Raw genomic sequence first — 23,940 nt, 5'->3', positions numbered from 1 at the left:
TGAGGCCAGATTTCAATCCTATACAGAATATTTGGTCTCAGATTAAACACAAATTAAGAAGCAAATGATTTTGAGCTACTCATAAACTGTGTGAAGCCATTAACATCGAGTGGAACAACATTCAGTCTTCATTCTGTAAAAAACCGTGTGCAAGACTTAAAAATTAAAGGAAATCAAAGGGAAAAGCTAAGTGACTTTATTTATTTTATCTATTTATTTGATTCTAGCTAATGTCCTGATCAATTACTTACTGTTGAGACCTTTAAAATCTTTATGTTTTGCAATTTTGGGTTTGGCCTATTTTTGTGCCCAGTAGTACATAAAACCTGCTTCCAACCAGTTTTACAAAGTCCTGGTAATGAGTGTCAAAATACACAATTCATTTTATTATGCTTAAACAAATAGGAATGGACATGTCCTTTAAAAAAAATAAGTAGATCCCAATATGAGAATTTTTAAGAGCTTAGTTTACAGAAGATGTTCTTCTTGACTGCTCTGGGGGTTTGGCCTAGTGCTCTGTAAAGAAAACAGTGTGCATTGTGTGAAAAAGAGAAATTAATGTTCGAAAATAATTAATTTTAGACACGTGAGCATCTCATAAAAGCCCAACGTGGACTGGTTGGTGATGGAGCTTCAGATGTCCTTGCTAAGCTGAAGACCATATCCAATGATGGGACGAGTTACAGTGGGGACCTGCTGGCTATTGTGGACATCCTAAGAAACATGACTGAGATTTTCAGGAGGTCCTACTACAGTCCCAAGGCTGTAGATGTGCAGGTGGGCTGGCCAGGTCTGACACAGATGTATTTTTGTGCATCTGGCAATGAATTTCATTAGGCAAGCTGGATTTTTTTACTACTAATTTTCTATTTCAGAACCTCTGTGCATGTTTCTTACATAGAAAATGTGCCCAAGCCTCATATATACTCTGTTGCTGTACACAGATATTCCCTAAAAGCACATCCCCAAGCTCTCACACTCAGCATCCGATGTTTTCTTTTACCTTTTCTCTTGAAGTGGTGGCTGTTAATCTCAGTGACTGCATGTGTATCTCTGCCATTGTTCTGTAGAACTTTGTCCAGTCAGTCAGCAACCTGCTGATGGATGAGAACAGTGATAGATGGGTGGAGGCACAGCTGGTGAGTCTCCTTGGCGATTGTTGCTCTTAACCTCTCATTTCATTTTTTAGCATTTTTCCAAGTTCATCAGAAATATAAGCACAGTGATATACAATGAAAAGTGAATGGGGTGAGCCTTATAATTATATTCCACACCTGGGATGCAATTTGCACACAAAACCAAGGGCAGAGACGAGATTTTTCCACAATCCACAGTAAATCTGTCTTCGTCTCTTTCACAGAAACCTCAGAGATCTATACTGACAGTCTGCTCTTACTGTGCACAGACAATGAGGTTCATAACTCTGTGTAATGAACTGCCCAATACCATCAGGCACACTTGAGCATTGTGTTTGATGTCAAAGAGCTTGATGCAGCTCAGCAGGGACACAAAGGCAGCGTGTGTCACCTTTGCCTGGTGGTGTTTTTGATCACTCCAGCCATTACTCTTCCAGGGTGGTATTGTGGTGCAGTGCCTTGCACTGTCGTCTCACTCTTCTGGGACCTGGGTTCGAGTCTCTGCCAGGGTTCCATGTGCGTTTGCATGTTCTCCTCATGTTGTTGTGGAGTTTCCTCTAGCTACTCTAGTTTTCCCCCTAATTGGAGTTGCTAAACTACCCATACTGTAGGTATGCATGTGAGTGTACCCTGCAATGGATTGGTGCCCCATCCTGGGTTGTTTCCTGCCTTGCACCTGTAGCCTCTGGGATAGGCTCCAGACCCCCTGTGACCCTGAAGGGGGGAAGCAGTTTCAGAAAATGGATGGGTGACATTATTCTTCCCTGTTATCTTGTTCAGTGTGTGACGTATCATGCTAAGTGGATCAGGGGGCACATTTTTAAAGCAGAGCAATTATGGATGGTTTGAACCTTTGTGCCCATCCTCATGTAGCCCAGTGTGTGAATGTATGTGCCCATCCATGCTGTATCGAAGTGTGTTAATGTTTGTGCCCACCCAGGTTGTAGCCCAGTATGTGATTGGGTGTGCCCATCCTGGTTATACATCAGTGTGTGAATGTGTGTGCCTGTCTATGGTACAGCCCAGTATGTCAATGTGTGTGTCCATCTATGGTGTAACCCAGTGTGTGAATGTGTGTGTCCATCTATGGTGTAACCCAGTGTGTGAATGTGTGTACCCATCCAGGGTGTACACCAGTGTGTGAATATGTCTGCAATGGTGTAGCCTGGCTTTTGTTAGATGGAGTCAACAGGGGTGTCTTTGTGACATATGTTGTTTGACATAGTCTCCAGCTTCCCCTATGGGCTTATCCTGGGTAAGAAGTTGGAAAATAGATGGAAACTTCATGGAACCTCTTTATTTATTTAGTTTTCTTTGTTTTCTCAGAAAATTTAAGATTTGACCATAACCAGAGAAAAAAAGACAGATACAGCTATCTGACTAGATATCACTGTTCACTAAAATATGTGCAAAAAAGATGTAAATTGTGTGGTTGGATGGGGGTAGCACCAAAATGAAAGGCGATGAGAGAGAAGCAAGCTATGTGCAGCTGGCAGTGCGCAGGCCTTGTCCTGGTTTCCCACCACCATGTGGCCATGCATAATGCTGAAGGTCCACCTCCAGTGTCGCTTTAGTTGCGCACATTGCTGGCTCATTGACGCACATGGAATATGTCACTCTGCCTAAGTGTGTGAAACCAAATGCCAAATTGTGTGTGGATATGTTACTGACAGAATTCTTCTTGCTAAATATGAACTATAGACAATGTGTTATTTCCGGATATTCAAGTATTACTTACACTTATTAAACACTGTTTCCAGCTGGGCCCCAATATCAGAGAGCTATTCCGGCTGGTTGAGGACTTCGTAGATGTGATTGGTTTGCGAACCAATCTGCAAGATTCATATGAGGTCACAGAAAACCTGGGTAGGTTCTTAATTTTGTTGTATAACTTTTTCATTTGCACACATATTATTTGCAATAATAGCTGAAATTTAGCAGCACATTCAGGATTATAATCATTTCTTGTTGTCTCACAGCATGATAGCAATGCAAGTGAGTCATGTTGCACTAAAATTAGTATTCATTAGCAGTATTATTTCATTACACTCCATCTTTTCGTTTAAGCATACAGAAAATGTTTGAAATGTATATTTTGTGTTTTTACCAGCTACTAAAAAGGCCTGTCTTGGTTTAGCAGAGATTTTATTGGTAGAGTCACCTCTTCACCTTTGTGAGGGTTAGAAGCAGAAGATCCCTGCAAATGTGAAAATTTGTGAATAATACCTGGGCACCCCTAACTGCAAACTCTTACAGTTTCTTAGCCTCAACAATAGCATAAAAATGTCATTTTTAACAAATTTCTAAAGAAACAGTACTGTACTTGTGATCAAGACCTTTTTATACAATATAAAAATCAGCTAAATTATTCCCCGGTATGTACTAAGGTACTACTACACTCACTGGGAGGTTTTGGGTTTGTTATTAAAAATACAAAATTAATGGCACTGAAAAGTTTCTGCACGAAACATGACATTCCAGAGTCACTAATACGTGAGTGAGGCTGGTCACCATGATAAAAATGTGCATACCTAACGCAAGACTTTTAATATTAAAGATATACTACATACTTTCACTAACAAATATTATGTATCACTGAAATTTACATTGTTGTCTGTGAGTTTCTGCAATCTTTCATCAAGCTCCAGCTGTTTAATCGTTCATGGCCAGATCGCAAATAACCAAAATCGCGAATGTTAAATGCAGGAATATGTTGGGGTTACTGTAATAATGATGGCACACTTGTCCATGACCCACGTCTTGCTAAGTCAGTAGGATTCCTTTTCAGGCACACTGCCTCATGCGTATGTGTAACACTGTTATTATAAATGTATGCAAATTAATTTATTCTTTGAGTTAAGAAGTCATGTCGGATTTCCCATGATGGCAGCCATAACAAATCACGCTCACGTTTTTACTGAAACAATTCAAACTTAAGACTGCAGTTAAGGGTAGAGCAGAAGGCCTCTCTTCAAAATCTAACGCCCATGCTTTACCTGACCAAGTGATGGATAGCTGTCTGTACTTTTCTGCAGTGCTGAGCATTCACCGGCGCCCTGTGGCTGGAACCTCAGACATCATTTTTCCCATGACGAACTTGCAGAGATTGGTAGACTGGGCTAGACCAGATAACAAGGTCACCATCTCCCGAAACATCCTGCCAGTAGGTCAGCAAGGTAAGGGTTTGTCTCTCTTATACGTGCCATTCATGCTCTCTGATTAACATGTCAACCGCCCCCCCCCCCCGATTTCCTGTTTTGTGCCACATCTGTCTTCTTTCCTGGACCCTTTTCCAGTCTATTTTTACGTTGATTTCATGTCTTATTTATTACACATGACTGTCCTTTACAGGTACTCTCTGTGGTTTCACACATCACTCCTGTGATCATCATCCAAACTTCTTAATTTTTCCCCTTCTTGGGTCACTCTCAGTAGGTACTCACCATGGCTGACTGTGAGCCCCCCTCAAGCCTTGCAGTTTTGGAGATGTTCTGACCAAGTCCTCTGGCCATAATGATTTGTCTCTCGTCATAGCCTCTTCTGCATTCAACATGAGTAGTGAATGTGAGCTTAATGTGAAATATATCCCAGACTTTGATACAAAATATTTAACAATATTTGCTTCATGAGGGGCAGGAGGTTACAATGTTTTGGCTCATTGGTGTATTTATGTGTGTGTGTGTATTAGTGTGTGTGTGTGGATTAGGTCCATATTACATTGTAGGGACCAAGCAACCATTTTTCAGGTCCAGATAGATTTGTGAATGCAATCAAAAAAGTAAACATATTTTCTTTGTGTGTGTGTGTGTGTGTGTGTGTGCGTGTGTGTGTGTGTGTCGATTATATCTATATTACATTGTGGGAACCACACCTGTTATGTTATGTTTGATGTTGTGGGGACCATGTCTCAGGTCCCCACAAAGATTAGCGAATGATTTCAAAAAGCTAAAAATCTCGTATTTTGTTTCGTTACTTATGGTTAAGTCATCATATTTAGATTTGAGTTTTCTCCATAGAAATGCATGAAAAGCCCCCAGAAAGACATAATTACAAACTTGAGTGTATGTGTGCATGTATTTTCATATATGTACATATACACATATAAATACAAAATAATTGTTTATTCTATTATTGTTTCTTTTTCATAACATATACACATTAGGTTATACTTAAAATTGGCAGCATTTTGTTCACCCTCGAGAATTTTTGGGAAGGTCCTTGTAAAACCGTTAAGATAGCTGTCTCCTCAGTGACCATACTAATGAAACCATCTTGCTCAATCAGGAGTCAACTGGAATCAATCAGCAGCAATCAAGATTAATTTGAGCTCCTCTGAGACACACTGTTTCCATGGCATCCATATTAGGCAGCCCCCAGCCATCCTCTTTGTTTGCCATCTGCAGCACTCAGACAGTGCTGGCTCCTGTCAAACTAAAATGGCCTCTCCTTCCATCTGTGTCATTGTTCACCAGTCGCACATGCCTCATATACTCAAACTTGGGGTTTTTAAAGATATACGCGATTTTAAAATGGAGGGGGGGGGGGGGGTATAAGTTGGAGATTTTTTTCTTTTTGGGATTAACAGAGCTTTGGAGTAAATTAAGAGGAACAAAAATATGTTCTTCAACCAACTCAATATGCCACCAAAAATATATAATGCTGCCTACCTCCACTTGAGCTATGATTCACTAAAAGTATTTCTTAATGAAGAAAGAGGTCTTTCAAAGCATTAACGTACCATACTCCTGAAATATGTGAAAAATTAGCAAGGCAGGGAATCGGGGAGACCAGTGTGTAGGACAAAAGTCACTCAATGTCTTTGTAGGTCTTTTATAAATATCCATGGCTGGCTCAGTGCTAACTAGGCCATGTGCAGAGCATGATGGGTCAAGCCGCCTTACTCATCGGAGAGGCTCAGGGAGACAGACTGACCTGCATTTTCTCTCCATTACAGCCCTGATTGGGGCATTTAGGAAGCACCACCATCCAATCCGGAAGGCAATGTGCCAGCAGCCTCCTGCAAGCACCTTTCGCTCTCTCTTCCTATTTTGCGTATTCTTTTGCCATTTTCCCATATTTTCCCCTAGCTTCCGCTGGTCTTTCTTTTTCAAAATACACAGGATAATTGTCTGTGTGCATCTCTGGGTGCTTTCAGAATATTCAGATTTATGTGTTGTTTGTAGATGCAGACGACTCATCATCCTTTGTTACTGGAATCGTTCTCTACAGGAACTTGGGTAGCATCCTGTCCCTGCAGAGGTAAGACCTGGCTTTTCACCCCTCTCTCAGCAGGTATCGGCTTCTCTCTTATTGCTGCCAGAGATTTTTGGCCGATTCCCGTTTTGCAATATGTCCTTGCCACAGTATGAAATTGCACAATGCAGCATGCACAGAAGCACCAGAAGCAAGATTTGCAGGCCCAGATGTTTTTACGCAGACAATTTGTGAGCATTCTTCGGTGGTTCAGTTGGTAAACTTCCAAGATTATGCATAGTAATCATTATGGTATGGTACCAGATACAAAATATTGAAGACGCAATTAGTATACACATGCATTGTTAAACAGGAACATGCATCAGATGCGAACAGCTTTTTCTGCCTCCACTACATACTGTACAATGTGTTTTGCATTTTTATTGGAAATGTGCTTATCACAGTCTTCTTTTGATGCATTTGTATGGTAAGCAATAATAATGTAGTAAATAATAATGTGAAAAAATGTTGGTGATGAACATTGTATATGGCTGACCTGAGGACAGCTTTACATTGCCAAACTGCATGCAGAAGCAGTGAAAATCTGTGGGCTGAGTGTTTAACAGTCTTCAGATGGGATCTGTCACATGACTTATGTTCAGGCTTTTTTAGCCACGCTTCTTTCCTAACCATTAGATTATATGTGTTTTCTCTGCTTGTAGAAATAATTCGGTGCTTAACTCAAAGGTTATCTCAGTGACCATCAAGCCCACGCCTAGCTCTCTGTCAGCCCCTGTTGAGATTGAATTCTTCCACCTCTACAACGTGAGTATCCCTCTGCTATGCTTGCCATACTGTCGAGTCAAACACAAGAGAGTCAAACTTTTGAATGTTAGCTTGTGCTCTGCGTGTGTTATCTGGGGACTCTACAGAAGCTGTTGTGACATAACATACTATGTCTTAGCTGTTACTAAAAGGCATTAAGGGTTTTTACTGCATTAAGGGTAATAAATAGGTTGCTGTAAGTCTTTTTAAATTTGTACTTTGGTTGAAATACATTGAATAAAGTATAAAATCTAAAAATGTTTAGGATTAAACTGTATTTCATCCGTAAAAATATGGGACAAATTCATGGGATGCAATTTAAATGGCGGAGGCGGTGACTTAAGCCAAAAAATTATGCACAATGCTTGCAGCTTCACGATTGTGTGACAACTGCATTGTTACCATGCGCACACACTAACAGATCAACAAACCTCAGGAAACACATACCATCCACACACCACTGAATAATAACAGATCTCTGAGCAGCAAAGTATACCTACATAAAGCAAGCTACCTTTTTGAAATACTGTGGGAAAGAATGTCCACCACACAACGCAACGCAAATCACTTAGCTTGCGCTCACCCTGACAAACGATCAAGCGGTTTTGGGAGGATCTGAAAATGTATGCTAGAACGCGACTTTAGTGTTAGCAAATCGTGCTGGGCTGAATTATGTATTAGTATTTTAAAATGATAAATAAATAAATAAAATAAACATTTTGCCTTAATCGTCACTAGAATCGTCCATCTGAGTGGGTGATGCCCCCTTACCTGTCTTGTTTCTTGTATTGGTTCAAAACGGGATGGGTAGCATCTGATTAGTCAAAAATTAGTTGGGGGTCCTTTTCAGCAATGGTCCCTGGGCTCCAACCCAGCTAAGCCTGTGGATTAATGTACCCCTCTGCTCATCTGATATATTTTGCAAACCCAAAAATCTCAGCCAATCAAAATACCTGTTAGCACCAATTCAGTGCTGTTTTACTTCTCTCTCTTTCTCCTGCACAGAATACCACAAACCAGACCTGCATTTCCTGGGATGAGAGTGACATGTAAGAGGCATTCTTGCTCTGATTTAACAACTTAAATCCTGTTGAACATTTGTAGTTGCATTTAGTTCCTGTTTAGGATCACTGTAAATGTGTTGATTGCAAGTAAATTGTTTTTTCAGGAGGAAAAATATTCAGTAGTGTGTTGGTGCCCTTTGTGGTTGCGAGATACCTTTGATGTGAAGGACATGTGTTCATGATCACATCAAGTAGTACAATTATAAAGTGGCTAATGATTCTTTTATGCAGTTGTCATATTTATTGTTTTCTTATATGTTTATCTTTATATTATGGAATTATTGTTGTCTCTATAATTATTATCTATTATGCTGTTTAGCTGTGTCAAAAGCACTGGTGTAAACACTGCAAAAAAAAGATCTATCTATCTATCTATCTATCTATCTATCTATCTATCTATCTATATATATATATATATATATATATATATATATATATATATATATACAGTATATATATATATATATATATATATATATATATATATATAGCACGCTGACAATCATTACTTCATTATCCCTTGTACTCACTGCAAGAGTTTAGCTTTCGGATTCACCTTGATTAGCAGAGTTCACTGAAGAGTGACTGTATGTGCAAAAAAAATCATTTGTTTACCACTGAATGAAATTAAAGAAAATACCTTCCATGTGAGCCATCCTAATGGAACTGACTCCCCATGTCCTGAGCCCTTTCATTAAAACTGTTGTGTACCCTATTTTTAAAACAAAACACACACCCAGACAGCAGAAAAGTGATGTTCTGCCCACAGCTACCTCATTCCCTCTTCTTACAGGCAAGTACAACATTTGCATTTAGATAGATGCGTACACTTCTGTTACAGAGATGAGATGTGAATTGCATCCCCCCCCACCCTGAATTAGAAAGTTTGGTCCAGAAAGAAGGTGAAAAAGAGAGATGATAGAACGAGAGAGAGAAAATCGAATTTAAGTGTATACTGTGTTTAGGGGGCACGTTATGTTCTTAGAAAAATTAAATTTCATCATGAACAGAAGGTATGATTAATGAGCTAATATCGAGAGAAGAAGCAATGATTTGAAAGACACAGCCTGTGCATCCGCTATGGCTTTGTTTCTTGTTGACAGCTGTTCTGTGGGGTTGGCGGACTTTTATTTTTAGAGGATTTCTGCCTAAAAGATCCAACAGCAGTGATAATCCGTATGTTGTCATTGAATGAATTAATTTGTGTGTGTGCCTTGAAGGAATTTTCTTCTAGCTAGAAGGTGGTGGGGGGGGGGGTGATTAATTATATTATATGTTGGTTACTCATATCCATGAAATTTAGGCTCCTAGTCCTTTGTTTTCCATTAGATATGTTATACAATTTACGATACTGTAGTCTATGTTTTGAATGAAGCTTCATACTACACTTCAGCATAGCTGTGTCTCTGTAGTAGACTGAAAGTGGGATGCAGTGATTTAGCACTGTCACATACACTGAAGGGGGCATCAGAAGATATCACTAAGAATTGACTGAGCATAAGAACTAGTGTATTAGTATTGCGGGGAATCTACCTTTACTTCCCCTCACTTGCATCTTGGTCATGTGCATGTTTTATAGTAGAGGTTCTCATGAGAACTACTGTTCCTGTAATAACATCATTCCCAGTATTAATTGGCCATAAATGGTGGCTCTCAGAGGTCTTTGTGAATTATTCTGTAATCCCTGAGACTTGACTTTCCCCTTAGTTGTTTTGCCCACCAACTTTCCATGTTCCCCTGTGCAGCCCCGTGTGAATTTCATTGATTTTTTTTATGAGCAAGGCTTTACACATAGCATGCTAGCCACTCTCATGAGCCACATCCTCTGCACCAGCTGCCAAGGATGGAGCTGACCTTCTCGCAGTCAGGATCTCTGGCATGTTGAGTGTGATATCAGAGTCAGCACAGCACTGTGCTAACCTTGGAAATCTGAGCCTAGAATGCAGTAATCAATGCAATGATAAGCTGCTTCTGCTTATTATAGTTGATGACCACAGACGCTGCAGTAAGGTTGCATGATATCCTGTGTTAGGTTGCAATGCTACTGGCTTATGAATATTTCCCATATGCGGGGAGGTATCATATTGTAACTTCAATTGATTTTTTTTGTTGTTAAATGGCAAGGTAGCACAAGCAAGGGTGAATATTTAAAAGCATGTCTTCATAATTCTAACTTCACTATATATCTATGTGCTCTCCACCTTAGTCACCTTTTTGCACAGTAGATAGATTCTTGAGAATAAAATAGTTTCAAAACAAATCATTTGAAAGACAGCATGTTGACTTAGCAGGGAGTCTTTGTGCCTCAGATGCCTTGCATCCAGTCCATGCAGTAATTGCATGTTCTTCCAAGGTTTACAAAGGTTTCCACAGATTATTCAAAGACAGATAATTCAGGTTACAGTTTGCACCCTGCCTTATGTCCTCTGTTTCCTAGGATAGGCTAAGATCGACATTATCAATCAATAGTTATCCATAATATATCCATTTCTATATATTCCCATTCCATGCCTAAAAATAATCTTTGATTATTTCATATTTGAACATGTGAATATTGTATATTTCTTAATATTTCAATATTATATGTTAAATGTTTAGAAGTATATATACAATAGTCGAATTTATCTCAGTTTAATACCTTGTATGACAACACACTACATGTTGTTTAAAGTAACACTAAAAACTACAGAAAATTATTTTTTAAATGTGCAACATTGTTTCTATGGGTTAGAAATCTGTGCTGGTGTCTGGAAGGATGCTGGTTTGAATTGCATGGATGGTAGAGTAATTTTATCACTGCTGGGCTCTTGAAGGAGACCTCAAGAGCTCCAGAGGCATTGGATAAATGTCTTTGTCCTTACCTGTGTCTGTATGGGAGAACAAATTGGAATATGTGAATACTGCATTTTGTTTCACTGCATTATGACAATGAATGGATTACACTTAGTAAAGATACTATCTTTGCTTATGTGCTCTCAGCCACAATATGGTCAGTATCCTTAGCATCTCTCAGCTTGCCCGAATCCAGCACAATTACAAATATAATACCAAGGTACCAAGTGTGAAGCATCACTTGATACTTAGCAGACAGATTTCCCAAAGACATCAATATATCTACATTACTTCAACCATCTTAAAATTGACGGACACTAAGAACAGTAAAAAGGCACACAGAAGGATTTTACTATCAGTCCTTTTTCCGATTGCTGTGAATCACAGTATAGTGAGATAAATAGTCATATGGAAAGGAGAAACTAATAGTCAAGACATTCATGCACACAAGCATTGCTTATTTAACACAACAGGTTCTATGTAAAGAAGTCTGGGCCTGCATGTATTTTATATTCTTTTGCATGGTTTGGTTTGCTAATGTGACATTTTTTTTATAACAGTTATTCATGTTCGATGTTGGAGAGATTTCTCATATGTTTGTTTTTAAAAAAGCTTGTTGTTTACCATATGTAATATAAACCTCTATAGGTTGCTACTGTATGAACAAAAGATGGGATTTTTTATTAGGAGTATCTAACAAAATCAGGTGACATGTTTGAACAATAAGTTTGATCAGTAATAATAATTATTGTTCTTGATGATGATACTACTACTACTACTACTACTACTACTAATAATAATAATAATAATAATAATAATAACCGTTATGATAATACTATAATAATTTTCTGCCATTTCCTATGACTTTGAGCAGGATAAATGACAAAACGATGGATAGATGGATTATTATAGTTGTTTTGTCGCTGCAAAAAATAAACGGGCAATTTTGACTGCACATTTCTATTGCACTCTGTAGCACCTGGCCATGTAGAAACCTGTAGTGCGTGCTGCCACTGGTTCCCCGCATCACTGTTTTCATCTTTTTTTACGAGCTGTCTCATATGCAGCGTACAATCGAAAGAAGGGAATTTTCTTTATTTTTTAACATCCCGCTGTCCTCTCTCTCCCCCTCGCAGATTTTCATTGCTTGGATCCTGGTCTGCACGAGGCTGTAAAGCAGTGCCCGTCGATTCGTTCAGAACAAAATGTATATGTGACAGGCTCTCCACCTTCGCCATTTTAGCACGTCCCGACATGGTAAGTCGACCACTTGCATGTTTCTGTTCCTACGACTAAACGCATCCGAAATGTTTATTTTTCGTGATGGTAATGTAAAAAGCATAGAAAAACGTCATTGTCATTCCGTATCAACAGATCCGTGTGACGCTCCCTCCTCTCTCTCTCTCGCTGTACGGCCATGCAGTGAGGTACCTCGATTACTGTGCCGGGGGATTGTGTGATCGTGAAAATAGCGGAACATCGTTTCGTGTTTCATCTACTGCAGCCAAGCAACGTTGCGCTTGCTAATGCGGACAGTTGCTATTATTATTTTTTGTTTGTTTTATAAATTTATTTTATCGGTTTTTTGTGGAAATAGAGAAGTATTAACCGAATTTGTGTTTTCTAGTAAGCATACTCCGTCTCCGTTTGATATATTGTATAAATTAAATCCTCGAATGCCGACGGGGTGTTTTAAAACCATAATAATTAGTATAATATTAAAATATTAACACATTATATATATATATAAATATATATATATATATATAAAACATATTATGTTATAGTATTCATTTACGTGAATAGAAACACACACAAAGCAAGGTTTTACACGTGTGCAATGCTGAAATAATTCGGTTCTTGACGTTTTGAAAAAAAGAAATTAGACGTCTCTTAAATGTTGCAGATACGAAATGCATCAAACTTTCAGATCCTATTATTGTGCTTTGAGGTGCACAATATTCGATTTAATGAATACAAATTGATCATTTGAAATTAAGTTGTAATGAAACATGTAATGGTTTCAACTGTGATAGGTTTCAGATTTTTAAGGTGTTTAAAATTTCCTTCAGAGAGATTAGTTATTCTTAGCCCGGAAACTCCCTATAAAGCATTTTGCTCATCAGTTGCCCTGGCAACAGTGGCTAGCCTGGAGCTGTAGAAGCTGCGGAAGAAGCTGAAACAGACCTTTTGTGTGGCCTGTAGACCAACAACGATAAAACATTAGCAGAAATTAAATGTTCCTATAAGCTTCTTTTCTTTGATTTAGCTCTCAAAAGAGAAGCAATTTACCCATGTTTTGTATATTTATGTTTTTGATTGTGTGTGTGTGTGTGTGTGTGCTGCAGCAAACACAACCAGCTGAAATAAATGTATGTGTGTGTGTGTGTGTGTGTGTGTGTGGATTTGGTTTATATTACATTGTGAGGACCAAATGTCCTAATGTAATAAATAAAAAAAACTGTTTTTTATGTTGTGGGGATCATTTTTCAGGTCCCCAAAAAGATCTGTGAATGCAATCAAAAAAGTAAAAATTCCAAAAGGCTTGTATTTTGTTTGGTAACTTATGGTTAAGATTAGGGTTGGCTAAAGGTTAAGTGTGTCATGATTGGGATTAGGGGTTTTCCCAAAGGAATGAATTGAAGGTCCCCATTTAGATAGCTATGCCAACATGTGTTATGTGTGTGTTGGGGAAGTGGGGAAGAAAGCAGTTCAATGCAAGATGTTGAGAATCAGATACTAATCATGCCTTGAAAATTTTTCAGTGTATATATGTTGCTTTAAGTTTGCTAGTTGCCATGCATTTGGTGGTGAAAATTGCTTTCCTCCTACAAGACAGGGAGGCAGGGAGGGAAGGGGAGTCCAGTGCAGGATGAATTTATATACATTAAAACAGACTGAATGTATGCTATGAAACAAACACCCTATTCACTGGACGGTAGTGTCCCAGAATACCGTCTCCCCACAGTGAACATGGACGCATGGACCCTATAGTCATTCCGGGCAACATCATCTGAATGTTTCTGGCTTTTTCTGGGTTTTCGTTCTGTTTTTATGCAACACTTTATCTCCTCCTCAGACTACTTGGCACATATTTGTGTGACTAATTCACTTTTCCCCGGGCTTATAAAAGAATCCCATTCGGTCCCTTGAGAACCTTTATGAATGTTCCTGAGGAGCAGGAAGCCACAACAGCACATATACCTTCAGTAACTCATGCCAATTTGCTTGTAAATTTCCCATCCGGCAACATCACTGTCTGTAGCTAGTCTTGCACAACCACAGAATAACAAAGAGGCTGGTCAGTTTAGAGGAGGCTGCCTGGGTGCACAGCAAAATGTTCTCACTTACCCTCCCTCACCCTATCTCTCTCACCACGCTACAAATAGTGTTTTTTGGCACGCTGTGTGGACTTATTTAATACCACTTTGCCAAAGAAAGAAAAGAAAAGAAAAAAAAACTGCAGTCATTTCACATGTAGGCTCCACGCTATGAAGTATTAAAACACTGCTGAGGAGGCACAGATGGACACAGCTGACCTTCAGCTTCCTGTCTTGGCTCCGCCCTCTTCACAGTGGATCAGCCAGTATCTTCCTGGCCCCTCTCCTGTCTGGACACTCAAGGACAGATGAATGCTTATCTGGTCTGCTCAGGCAGTCCCAAAGGTACAGCTTTGTTAGACAGGCTTCCAGTTGCCAGCAAACCGCGATTTTCGTGGCATAACTGACAAGCGACTTAGCTTGGGTGGAAAAAAAATGAGAATAATGAATCTTCAATAAGCTTCAGCATGGTGCTGTTTTCCACTTACCAGAGATAAGGTTTTTGGTAAGAATTACTCATCAGAATCTGTCAAAAAGCACAGGCAAAGACATCCTTACACTGCTGAGCTCACAATGAGTGCTGATTCTCTGGGGACCAGACTGTGCTCCAGGGAGTGCGTTGGATACCCTGACTCGTGTAGCAGTGCAATCTTGTTCTATGGTGCTTATATGTAGAAAGGCAAAAATAGAGGGGTGGGCAGGGGGCGTTCGCTCCAATCCATGCTCCTCATCCCAAACCAAACAGACTGGAGGCTCCTGTGTGTTGGATCTTGGCACAGGCAAGCAGGCCTCATGATAGATATTCAGACTCCAACAGTGCCAAGGCCTAACATGACGAAATGACCCCACACCAAAACAGAATCAGCAAAATAAGTCCTGTTCATGAGATTTTATTTATAGACATCCATTGGTTTACAAACCTAATTTGTTCCCTAGAATCACTTGTATCTGGTCATTGCCTGGAAGTTCACCTTAGCATCACCTTTACTGAGCTTGGGACCCTGACAGCTGCATACTTGCAATGTATATTATCTACAACATTTGTATACTGTTTTGGACAAAGGCATCTAGATGATTGAATATAAGTACAATCTTGACCAAAAGTTTTGAGAAAGATACAAGTATTAGTTTTTACAGCGTTTACTGCTTCAGCGTTTACAGTGTTTCTGTGGTATATTGTAGTATAATTACAAGCATTTCATGTGTCAAAACGATGTCTCAATGTCTCTTTTATTGAGAATTACATTAAGTTTATGCAAAGAGTCAATATTTGCAGTGTTGGCCCTACTTTTTCAAGACCTCTGCAATTCTGGCAATCAACTTCTGGGCCAAATTCTGACTGATGGCAGCTAATTCTTGCATAATCAATGCTTGAAGTTTGTCAGAATTTGTGGGTTTTTATTTATCCACCCGCCTCATGAGTCTTGACAAGAAGTTCTCAATATAATTAAGGTCTGGTGAGTTTACTGCCCATGGACCCAAAATGTTGACGTTTTGTTCCCCAAGCCACTTAGTTATCACTTTTGCCTTATGGCACGGTGCTCCATCATGTTGGAAAAGAAATTGTTTGTCACCAAACTGTTTTTGGAGAATTGGGGAAAGTTGCTTTCGGGGGATGTTTTGGTCACATTCTTTATTCATGGCTGTGTTCTTAGGCAAAATTGTGAGTGAGCTCACTCCCTTGGCTGAGAAGCAACCCCACGCTGTTGGCATGACACAGGACTGATGGCAGCACTCAGCTTTTCTTCTCCGGACAATCTTTGTTTCTTTCCCCAAACGATCAGAAAGGGGATTCATCAGAGAAAATGACTTTACCCCAGTCCTCAGCAGTCCGATCCCTGTCCCTTTTGCAGAATAGCAGTCTGTCCTTGATGTTTCCCTTGAGGAGAAATGGCTTCTTTGTTGCCCTTCTTGACACCAGGCCATCCTCCAAAAGTCTTCACCTCACTGTGTGTGCAGATGCACTCACACCTGCCTGCTGCCATTCCTGAGCAAGGTGTGTACTGGTGGTGCCCTGATCCTGCAGCTGAATCAACTTTAGGAGACAGTCCTGGCACTTACTGCACTTTCTTGGGCAGCATGAAGCCTTCTTCACAACAACTGTCCTTGAAGTTCTTGATGATCCAATAAATAGTTGATTTAGGTGCAGTCTAGCAGCAATATCCTTGCTTATGAAGCTCTTTTTGTGCAACGCAATGATATCTGCACGTGTTTTCTTTAAGGTAACCATGGTTACCTGAGAAAGAACAATGATTTTAAGCACCAGCCTCCTATTAAAGCATCCACTCTGCTATTCTAACTCAATCGGCATAACAGACTGATCTCCAGCCTTGTCCTCGTCAACGTTCTCACCTGCATTAACAAGAGAATCACTGAAATGATGTCAGCAGGACCTTTTGTGGTAGGGCTGAAACGCAGCAGAAATTGTTTTTTTGGGATTAAGCTCATTTTAATGGCAAAGAATTGAAATTCTCCTGATCACACTTCATTCTGCAGTAAATGCAAATTGCCATCATAAAAACCGAGGCAGCAGACTTTGTGAAAACCAGTACTTGAGTCATTCTCAAACCTTTTGGCCACAACGGTAAAACTGTTAAAACAGGAAAAGTATCTAATTATTTCATGTCGGAGATATTACTTGCAGACCAGCCTGAGTTAATTCCCAAACTGGCTAGTAACATGAGATAATTCCAAAAATGACAGTTTGTCTATAGGTTACACTGTGGGTTAGTGTGATGTGTATTTTTGTATTTACATAAAGCCATGACAAATTGGAAACATAATAGCTGCAATTTAATCAAATTAGAAACGATTTTGTTTAGAAGAGATATAGTCATACAGAAGTGCAGAGGTAAGAACTGTGGGCTGAGGCAATCAGCTGGGAGATGGATGAAAAGAATGACATTGGTTGCTTTGGGGAGGATTAAAATATTCCTCTTAAAAGCAGAAAGTTTGGCGATCAATTTAGTGGTATGGTGGCCCAGTGGGTAGGTCTATTTCTTCTTGCAGTCCAAGGCATTCATTTAAGCTCATCAGTGTCTCTGAATTGTCATTAAAGTATGATTGTGTGTGTGTGCGTGACCTGCAATGGACCAGTGTACCAGCCTTGTGCAATATGTTGCCTGGGATAGGCTCTATAGCGTTCAGTTACTGACCACGATAATTATTATTCAGTTAAATTCAAAATTGAATTATATTTGTATGGTGCATTTTCACAAAAATAAGTTGTATCAAAATGCTTTACATTATCCCTGCCCAAAGCCCCCAGTGAGCAAGCCATGGGTGACAGTGGCAACACAAAGAAGAAACCTTGGGAGGAACCAGACTCAAAGGGGAAGCCCAACCTCCAGGGGCTGGCAGAGGAAGTCAAATGAACAAAATGGCTAAAATCCTAAATTACACTGTCCAAATTTTATGATTTGAGTCTCAATGTGGAGGGCAGGCAGGTGATGGCAGGCAGGTGCTGGCAGGCAGGTGATGGCAGGCAGGTGCTGGCAGGCAGGTGCTGGCAGGCAGGTGATGGCAAGCAGGTGATGGCAGACAGGTGATGGCAAGCAGGTGATGGCAAGCAGGTGATGGCAGACAGGTGATGGCAAGCAGGTGCTGGCAGGCAGGTGCTGGCAGGCAGGTGCTGGCAGGCAGGTGATGGCAGACAGGTGCTGGCAGACAGGTGATGGCAAGCAGGTGCTGGCAGGCAGGTGCTGGCAGGCAGGTGCTGGCAGGCAGGTGATGGCAGGCAGGTGCTGGCAGGCAGGTGATGGCAGGCAGGTGCTGGCAGGCAGGTGCTGGCAGGCAGGTGATGGCAGGCAGGTGCTGGCAGGCAGGTGCTGGGGCTGCTTCTGATGGCACGATGGACAATGGTGCAGCAGTAGGGAAGGAGGGAGAGACAGAAGTGCAGGCAGGCCGGAGGGAATTATTAGAAGGTGCAGGGATACTAAAATGAGGAACTAATACATATTTCAATCTGTATTGCTGAATGTTCAATACTTTTGGTCCCTTTGTAGTGATAGGTAGCTTTTTATTAGTGTTGGATATCCAGCATAGCGTAGCCTTACTTCAGTATGGGCAGCATGTACTAGCATCTAGTTTTCCTGGAAAATAACTGCGAGGAATATGCATCTTCTGGGTATTTTCCTTGTTTTAAAGGGACTCATTGCATTTCATATTAATGAAAAGCATTTAATTAAGTTGGCCATTACAAGCATTAAACCTGTGCTAGACAGACTATAAACTTTTGCCAATTATCTTCTCTGCATGGGTGGGCAGGGCACTGCAAGGAACCTGTCATTAATGGTGAAGTCACCATTACTCCTTTTGTACCCCCCTACCCATTGCACCCTCTAGTGACTCTACAGGATGGCACCCCTTCTGCCTCCTGCTGGGCAGCCACTTTTCATGACAGCAGGAATGGTTAATATCTGTCCGATTGCCTGGAATGGATGGGGCTGATAGTGGGTTGGGGTGTACTGCTTGACCGACATGGTACAGAATTTAAGATCACCTGCAATTGTAATCATCATCCACACTCAGCTAACATAATAACAGGCACGCACATGCCAGTAGCAAATAACAGTGGCACAGACACATGCACATAAAATGGTTATTCATGAATGTATTGCCAACTGTAATGCAAACATGTGATTGCACATATATCCATACAACATGTTATTGCAGGCAAGCATTTTTAATTGGTAATTAGAGCTGCAGGCAGATGCCCTGCTGCTCTATCCGTTTTAATACCTCACCATGACAACCAACTAAGAACTGCTTCAGGATGGAGAGGTGTGTCCAGGATGGAGAGGGGAATATAATTAGAATGGTGTAATTTAACTGTGGGAATCTGAGGTTAAGCACAGACTGACATACCACTCACTTTTCTTCTGTATTGCATTTATTTTTGTAATTGTGACTTTATTATACACTGCGGGATATTGTGCTTGTGTATATATGCTTGGTCTTGTATTTTTTTGCAACTGACGTCCCCTTGTCCTGTGTTTCAGAACATGGACAAGACGCTAGTGCCCTCTGTGACGCTCATTGTGGGCTGTGGGGTTTCCTCTCTGACGTTGCTGCTTCTAATCATCATTTATGTTTCCGTCTGGAGGTAAAAGACAAATGACAATAGAGGCGTGATAGTCTGCAGTGGGTGACATTAATACTCAAAATGACAGCAAAACCTACACTAGGTCAATAAAAGAGATACCCAGGAAATGGTGGCTGTGACAATCTTCATAGACTTATAGACTGCTCCACTGTATATAGATAGTAAGTACAGTGCTGCATGCCAATGTTTACTCATACAACAGGGAAGTGGTATTTCATTTTAGTTTATCCTTTGAGAAACATGGAGAGGCAGTTTAGGTTTTTGAAGTGGTTTTACTGGCATTTTCCATTGCTTATTTTTGATGCACAGTTATGATAGTTACTTTAGTACAAATAAATGCAATTATACCCATACAGAAGCTACTAACTTAGCAAACATTTCTTCAGTTTAAGTTGAATAGCTCGTGCCACATAGCATTCTCCTCCTCCTGCAGGTACATCCGTTCTGAGCGCTCCGTCATCCTGATCAACTTCTGCCTCTCCATCATCTCCTCCAATGCCCTCATTCTGATTGGGCAGACCCAAACACGGAACAAGGTACACCCCTGCCGTGCAGTTAGCTCTTTCCAAATCCCATCGTCCCTCTTCCCATTCCTGAGTGCTGGCAATTGAACCTCTAGCTGTCTCCTTTCCTTAACTCTCTCTCTTCGTCTCTCAGGTGGTCTGCACACTGGTTGCTGCCTTTCTTCACTTCTTCTTCCTGTCCTCCTTCTGCTGGGTGCTCACAGAGGCATGGCAGTCCTACATGGCCGTTATGGGACGTCTTCGAAACAGAATAATCCGGAAGCGTTTCCTGTGCTTGGGCTGGGGTGAGTGATTCTCCTTGCGATTCTTCCAACTTTCTTTCTTCCACACTCTTTAGTGCTGAGCTCACCCTTCATCTATTTCATATGCCTGCTTGGATCTAGGCACAAACCTGTGTTCTTTCTGGACAGATCTTGCCTCTCTTCTTGGCTGTCTTGCGTAACTTTTTTGCTTTTGTTTTTTTTTTTTAAATTGAGCAAGTCTCCCCCCTCCTACTCTCCCTTTGCTTAGTTTTGCTGCCAGCCCTAGTGTTGATATCTCCCCCATCCACAGGTTTGCCTGCTTTGGTAGTTGCTGTGTCTGTGGGCTTCACTAAGGCCAAGGGATATGGCACACTCAACTAGTAAGTGTCAAACCTGAACTATTTTTGCCAACCTCTGTGACTCTAAGAAAAGAATCTCAGAAGTAAAATACACTATCAGAAAAAAAGGGTAAAAATTTGTACCTTTGCTTGTCACTGGGGCTGTACCCTCAAGGGTCTGCCAATTGTACCCTAAGTTGTAGGTAATTATACCTTTTGAGGTACAGAAATTGACTCTGAGGAACATTTATATACCATACATGGTACACTAATGCTGTTTGAACCTTTGGGATGTCCATTTCTGTATCTTAAAAGGTACAATTACAAATACCTGTTCTGCTTTTCCCTGTTTTCTCTCTGTTTATCACAGCTGCTGGCTTTCTCTGGAAGGAGGGCTCCTCTATGCGTTTGTGGGACCAGCAGCTGCTGTAGTCCTGGTATTTTTTTCTTTACTTCATTTTATACCAATTTTCTAGTTTTAAAAACTGGCAGAAGATAAGGTAGTGTCTTTGAGGTATAGACCTGCCCTGATTTGATAATTTGATAGTGCTTGTTGCTCTGACTTACTGTGTGTAACATACATGTCAAAATACCTCTGCAGATACTGTGTCTGAGCACATGCCATTTTGGCATCCCTTAAATCATCACCAGACAAACTATAAGTAAACTGCAGGTCATTACATACCAGTAATTTCTTGTGTTATGAGAAAATTTTTTGCACCACATTGTTTGGTCTGAGAAGTGACAGAGCATGGAAAACTATCACAGGCACAAATTTATATCTGTGTTTTTTCCTGTTTCTTCAAACTATTGTTCTTCTCTTTAACAGGTTAACATGGTTATTGGGATTCTGGTTTTTAACAAACTTGTGTCCAAAGATGGCATCACTGATATGAAACTGAAGGAGCGGGCAGGGTATGCCGCATCAATAGATACATCCATTGGTGGATTCATCGACATAGACATTGCTTCATTATTTTGGCAGAGACATCTTGGCTTATTTAACTTAGCAAAGCAGTTTTATTTTCCCTCACATATTTTTTATTGATGTTGGATAGATTTATTTATAATACTTTTACATGGCTTTACTACATGTACAGTATGTATTTACCAACGAGAGGAGGCCATTCGGCCCAACATATATATAGTATATAATATATATATATATATATATATATATATATATATATATATATAAATATATATATATGTATAACTTAGGTCTATATCCATATTTCTTTATATGGATTGGCTTTTAAACTGATCATTTTTCATTCATACAACAGCGAGAGTATTAACTAAGCTTTACGAAGAGCAGGACAGGATTCAGGGGGAGGGCTGGGATCTGAGAGAGACACAGATGCAGGCGAGGTTAGAATGATCACTGCTTATTGTTCCAGCCAGGCACGCCACATCATTACATCATGTTCTTCATTTGCATTCACGCTACACAGCTGATGTTCTACTGTGTATGCTGTTTCTGTGTACTGCCGAAGCTTCACATTTCCATGGATGCAATTGTTATTCATTCTAAGTGAATTCTTAAACCAGTTTTTATTTTAGACTTTTGTTTAGTTTTTGTATTATTAGTTGAAAGGGGCTAGGAACAACGTGAAGCGAAATTGACAGCCATTTTGAAATCTATCAGCACCGTATTAGCAACATTTTTCAAGAGAACGTTTGCATTTAATCATGGTAAAACCATAATTTCTAGTTACTACTAAGTGTAACACTCCTGAGTTTTGGTTATAAATTTTGGGAAATGTTTTCTCTTCCTGACTTTCTTGCCCCTTTCACCTGCAGACTGGCATTCTTGCATTAGTGTTATTATGAGATCATATTGTTCTGCTGTCGTTTTCTGTAAACAACATGTTCAGCACTCAGTGCTTCCTCTTACTTACCAACTATGTTGTCTGAAGCATTATGTTGGAGGTCTGCAGCATCCCCTTTATCCACTCGACAATCTCTATCGTTCAAGGGTCCCAGTATGTGGGGGCTGAGCCCCTTTAACTGGATTGGACAAGCCCAAGTTCCTCCCATTATCTCCCTGCTCCAGTATAAGTGACACTTCTTACTGGTCATAGTGACACAACTTCAAAATGATTTAAATCATAAATTCTCCCCTAACTAATAGTAGTATCAGGACTTTTAAACTGAATATAAATCAGAACCATGGAGAAGACAACTATATTGCCCAAATAATTAACGATTAGCTTTACTTGAATTTTAATGACACTTGTAAGGCTTATTCAGCCTTGCTGTTTTTCTACACTCAACGATGGTCTTTTCATTTTGCAGTAGTTGTGTGATGACCTGTCTACTCATTTGTGTGCGCAGAACCAAAAGGCAGATATGTGAAAAAAAAACAAAATTGCATGCATATGAGATACAGGCCAGCAGAAGTTGTCTTGCTCATTTTGCACTCATATTTCATTTAAGCTTAATGTAGGCTGCATAAGATTAAGAAATAAGCAGTGTCTTTAATGGATGAGCCGATTTTATTGCTTGTTTTCTGATAAGTATAAATCGGCTGTGGAAAATTATTTCAGAAATTATGTTTAATTATACTGTTAATGTTTATAATTTTTATTACTCTTTTTGAAATACTTTTTGTTTTCACAAATAATGACCCTACCCATGTATGACATTTGTGTCAGGAAATATAGTCAGTAGACATCACACAATAACAAAATTAGCTTGAAAATGACAAGTCTGCACTATAATACTCATAAGGTTACTGTCTCATTGGACAGGATTTTAGGATCCACAAGAAAGTCTATAGGGAGAATCTACTGCTTATCTTCGTTATTATACTGAAAATGGAGTGGGGGTATTTATTTAACAGTATAATAAAGCCCCCATCTGTGTATTTGGGCCTCTAATTAAGAGGAGAAAATTGCCACCGCTTAAAAGAGAATACATCCATAAGTAGCCACAGTGGGTCAATTGTAGTGTTCACTCAACCACTGCAAGGAATGGGAAGTATTGAAATAGATTTATTGATGCGAACATTTTGGGGAGAGTCTGGTGAAAGAAAAGGACACTAATGGGGCTGACTGTAATCTGAAGCACTGAGAAAATCATCACCGTATTGGTGACGATTTACATTAAATGCAGCTCCAGAATGAATTCATAGAACATTCAGTGCACCTTCATAATGCATTTATAATGCATTCATATAAGATTAATATCTTATTGTCTTAAAGCATTGCATTCATAACAATTCCAATGAATAAGGCATGACAACTATTTATATTAATAACAAACAATGGTAAAAAGTTACATTAAGTGCACATTCAAAATGCATCTATTATGCATTCACAGAACATTAAGTGCATGTTCATATTAATGTCTATATGCTG

General features: G+C 39.9%; 1 protein-coding gene across 3 annotated transcripts in view; it reads left to right on the top strand.

Annotated features, from left to right (window-relative positions):
- The window catches only part of adgrb1a (adhesion G protein-coupled receptor B1a), a 90,867-nt gene that overhangs the window by 48,556 nt on the left and 18,371 nt on the right, over nucleotides 1-23,940 (top strand). For all 3 annotated transcript variants that reach the window (XM_049026070.1, XM_049026067.1, XM_049026068.1), the window contains exons 11-24: nucleotides 583-777; nucleotides 1,071-1,139; nucleotides 2,897-3,002; nucleotides 4,172-4,312; nucleotides 6,320-6,395; nucleotides 7,052-7,154; nucleotides 8,160-8,203; nucleotides 12,187-12,307; nucleotides 19,371-19,474; nucleotides 19,908-20,010; nucleotides 20,132-20,282; nucleotides 20,551-20,620; nucleotides 20,949-21,015; nucleotides 21,408-21,493. In XM_049026070.1, the coding sequence (XP_048882027.1) occupies nucleotides 583-777; nucleotides 1,071-1,139; nucleotides 2,897-3,002; nucleotides 4,172-4,312; nucleotides 6,320-6,395; nucleotides 7,052-7,154; nucleotides 8,160-8,203; nucleotides 12,187-12,307; nucleotides 19,371-19,474; nucleotides 19,908-20,010; nucleotides 20,132-20,282; nucleotides 20,551-20,620; nucleotides 20,949-21,015; nucleotides 21,408-21,493 (1,436 nt within the window). The remainder of the gene's footprint in view (nucleotides 1-582; nucleotides 778-1,070; nucleotides 1,140-2,896; nucleotides 3,003-4,171; nucleotides 4,313-6,319; nucleotides 6,396-7,051; nucleotides 7,155-8,159; nucleotides 8,204-12,186; nucleotides 12,308-19,370; nucleotides 19,475-19,907; nucleotides 20,011-20,131; nucleotides 20,283-20,550; nucleotides 20,621-20,948; nucleotides 21,016-21,407; nucleotides 21,494-23,940) is intronic.

Source organism: Brienomyrus brachyistius, chromosome 9 (assembly GCF_023856365.1).
Source record: "Brienomyrus brachyistius isolate T26 chromosome 9, BBRACH_0.4, whole genome shotgun sequence".
In the NCBI taxonomy this organism is placed as follows: Eukaryota; Metazoa; Chordata; class Actinopteri; order Osteoglossiformes; family Mormyridae; genus Brienomyrus; species Brienomyrus brachyistius.
This window is presented reverse-complemented; position numbering and strand designations above follow the sequence as displayed.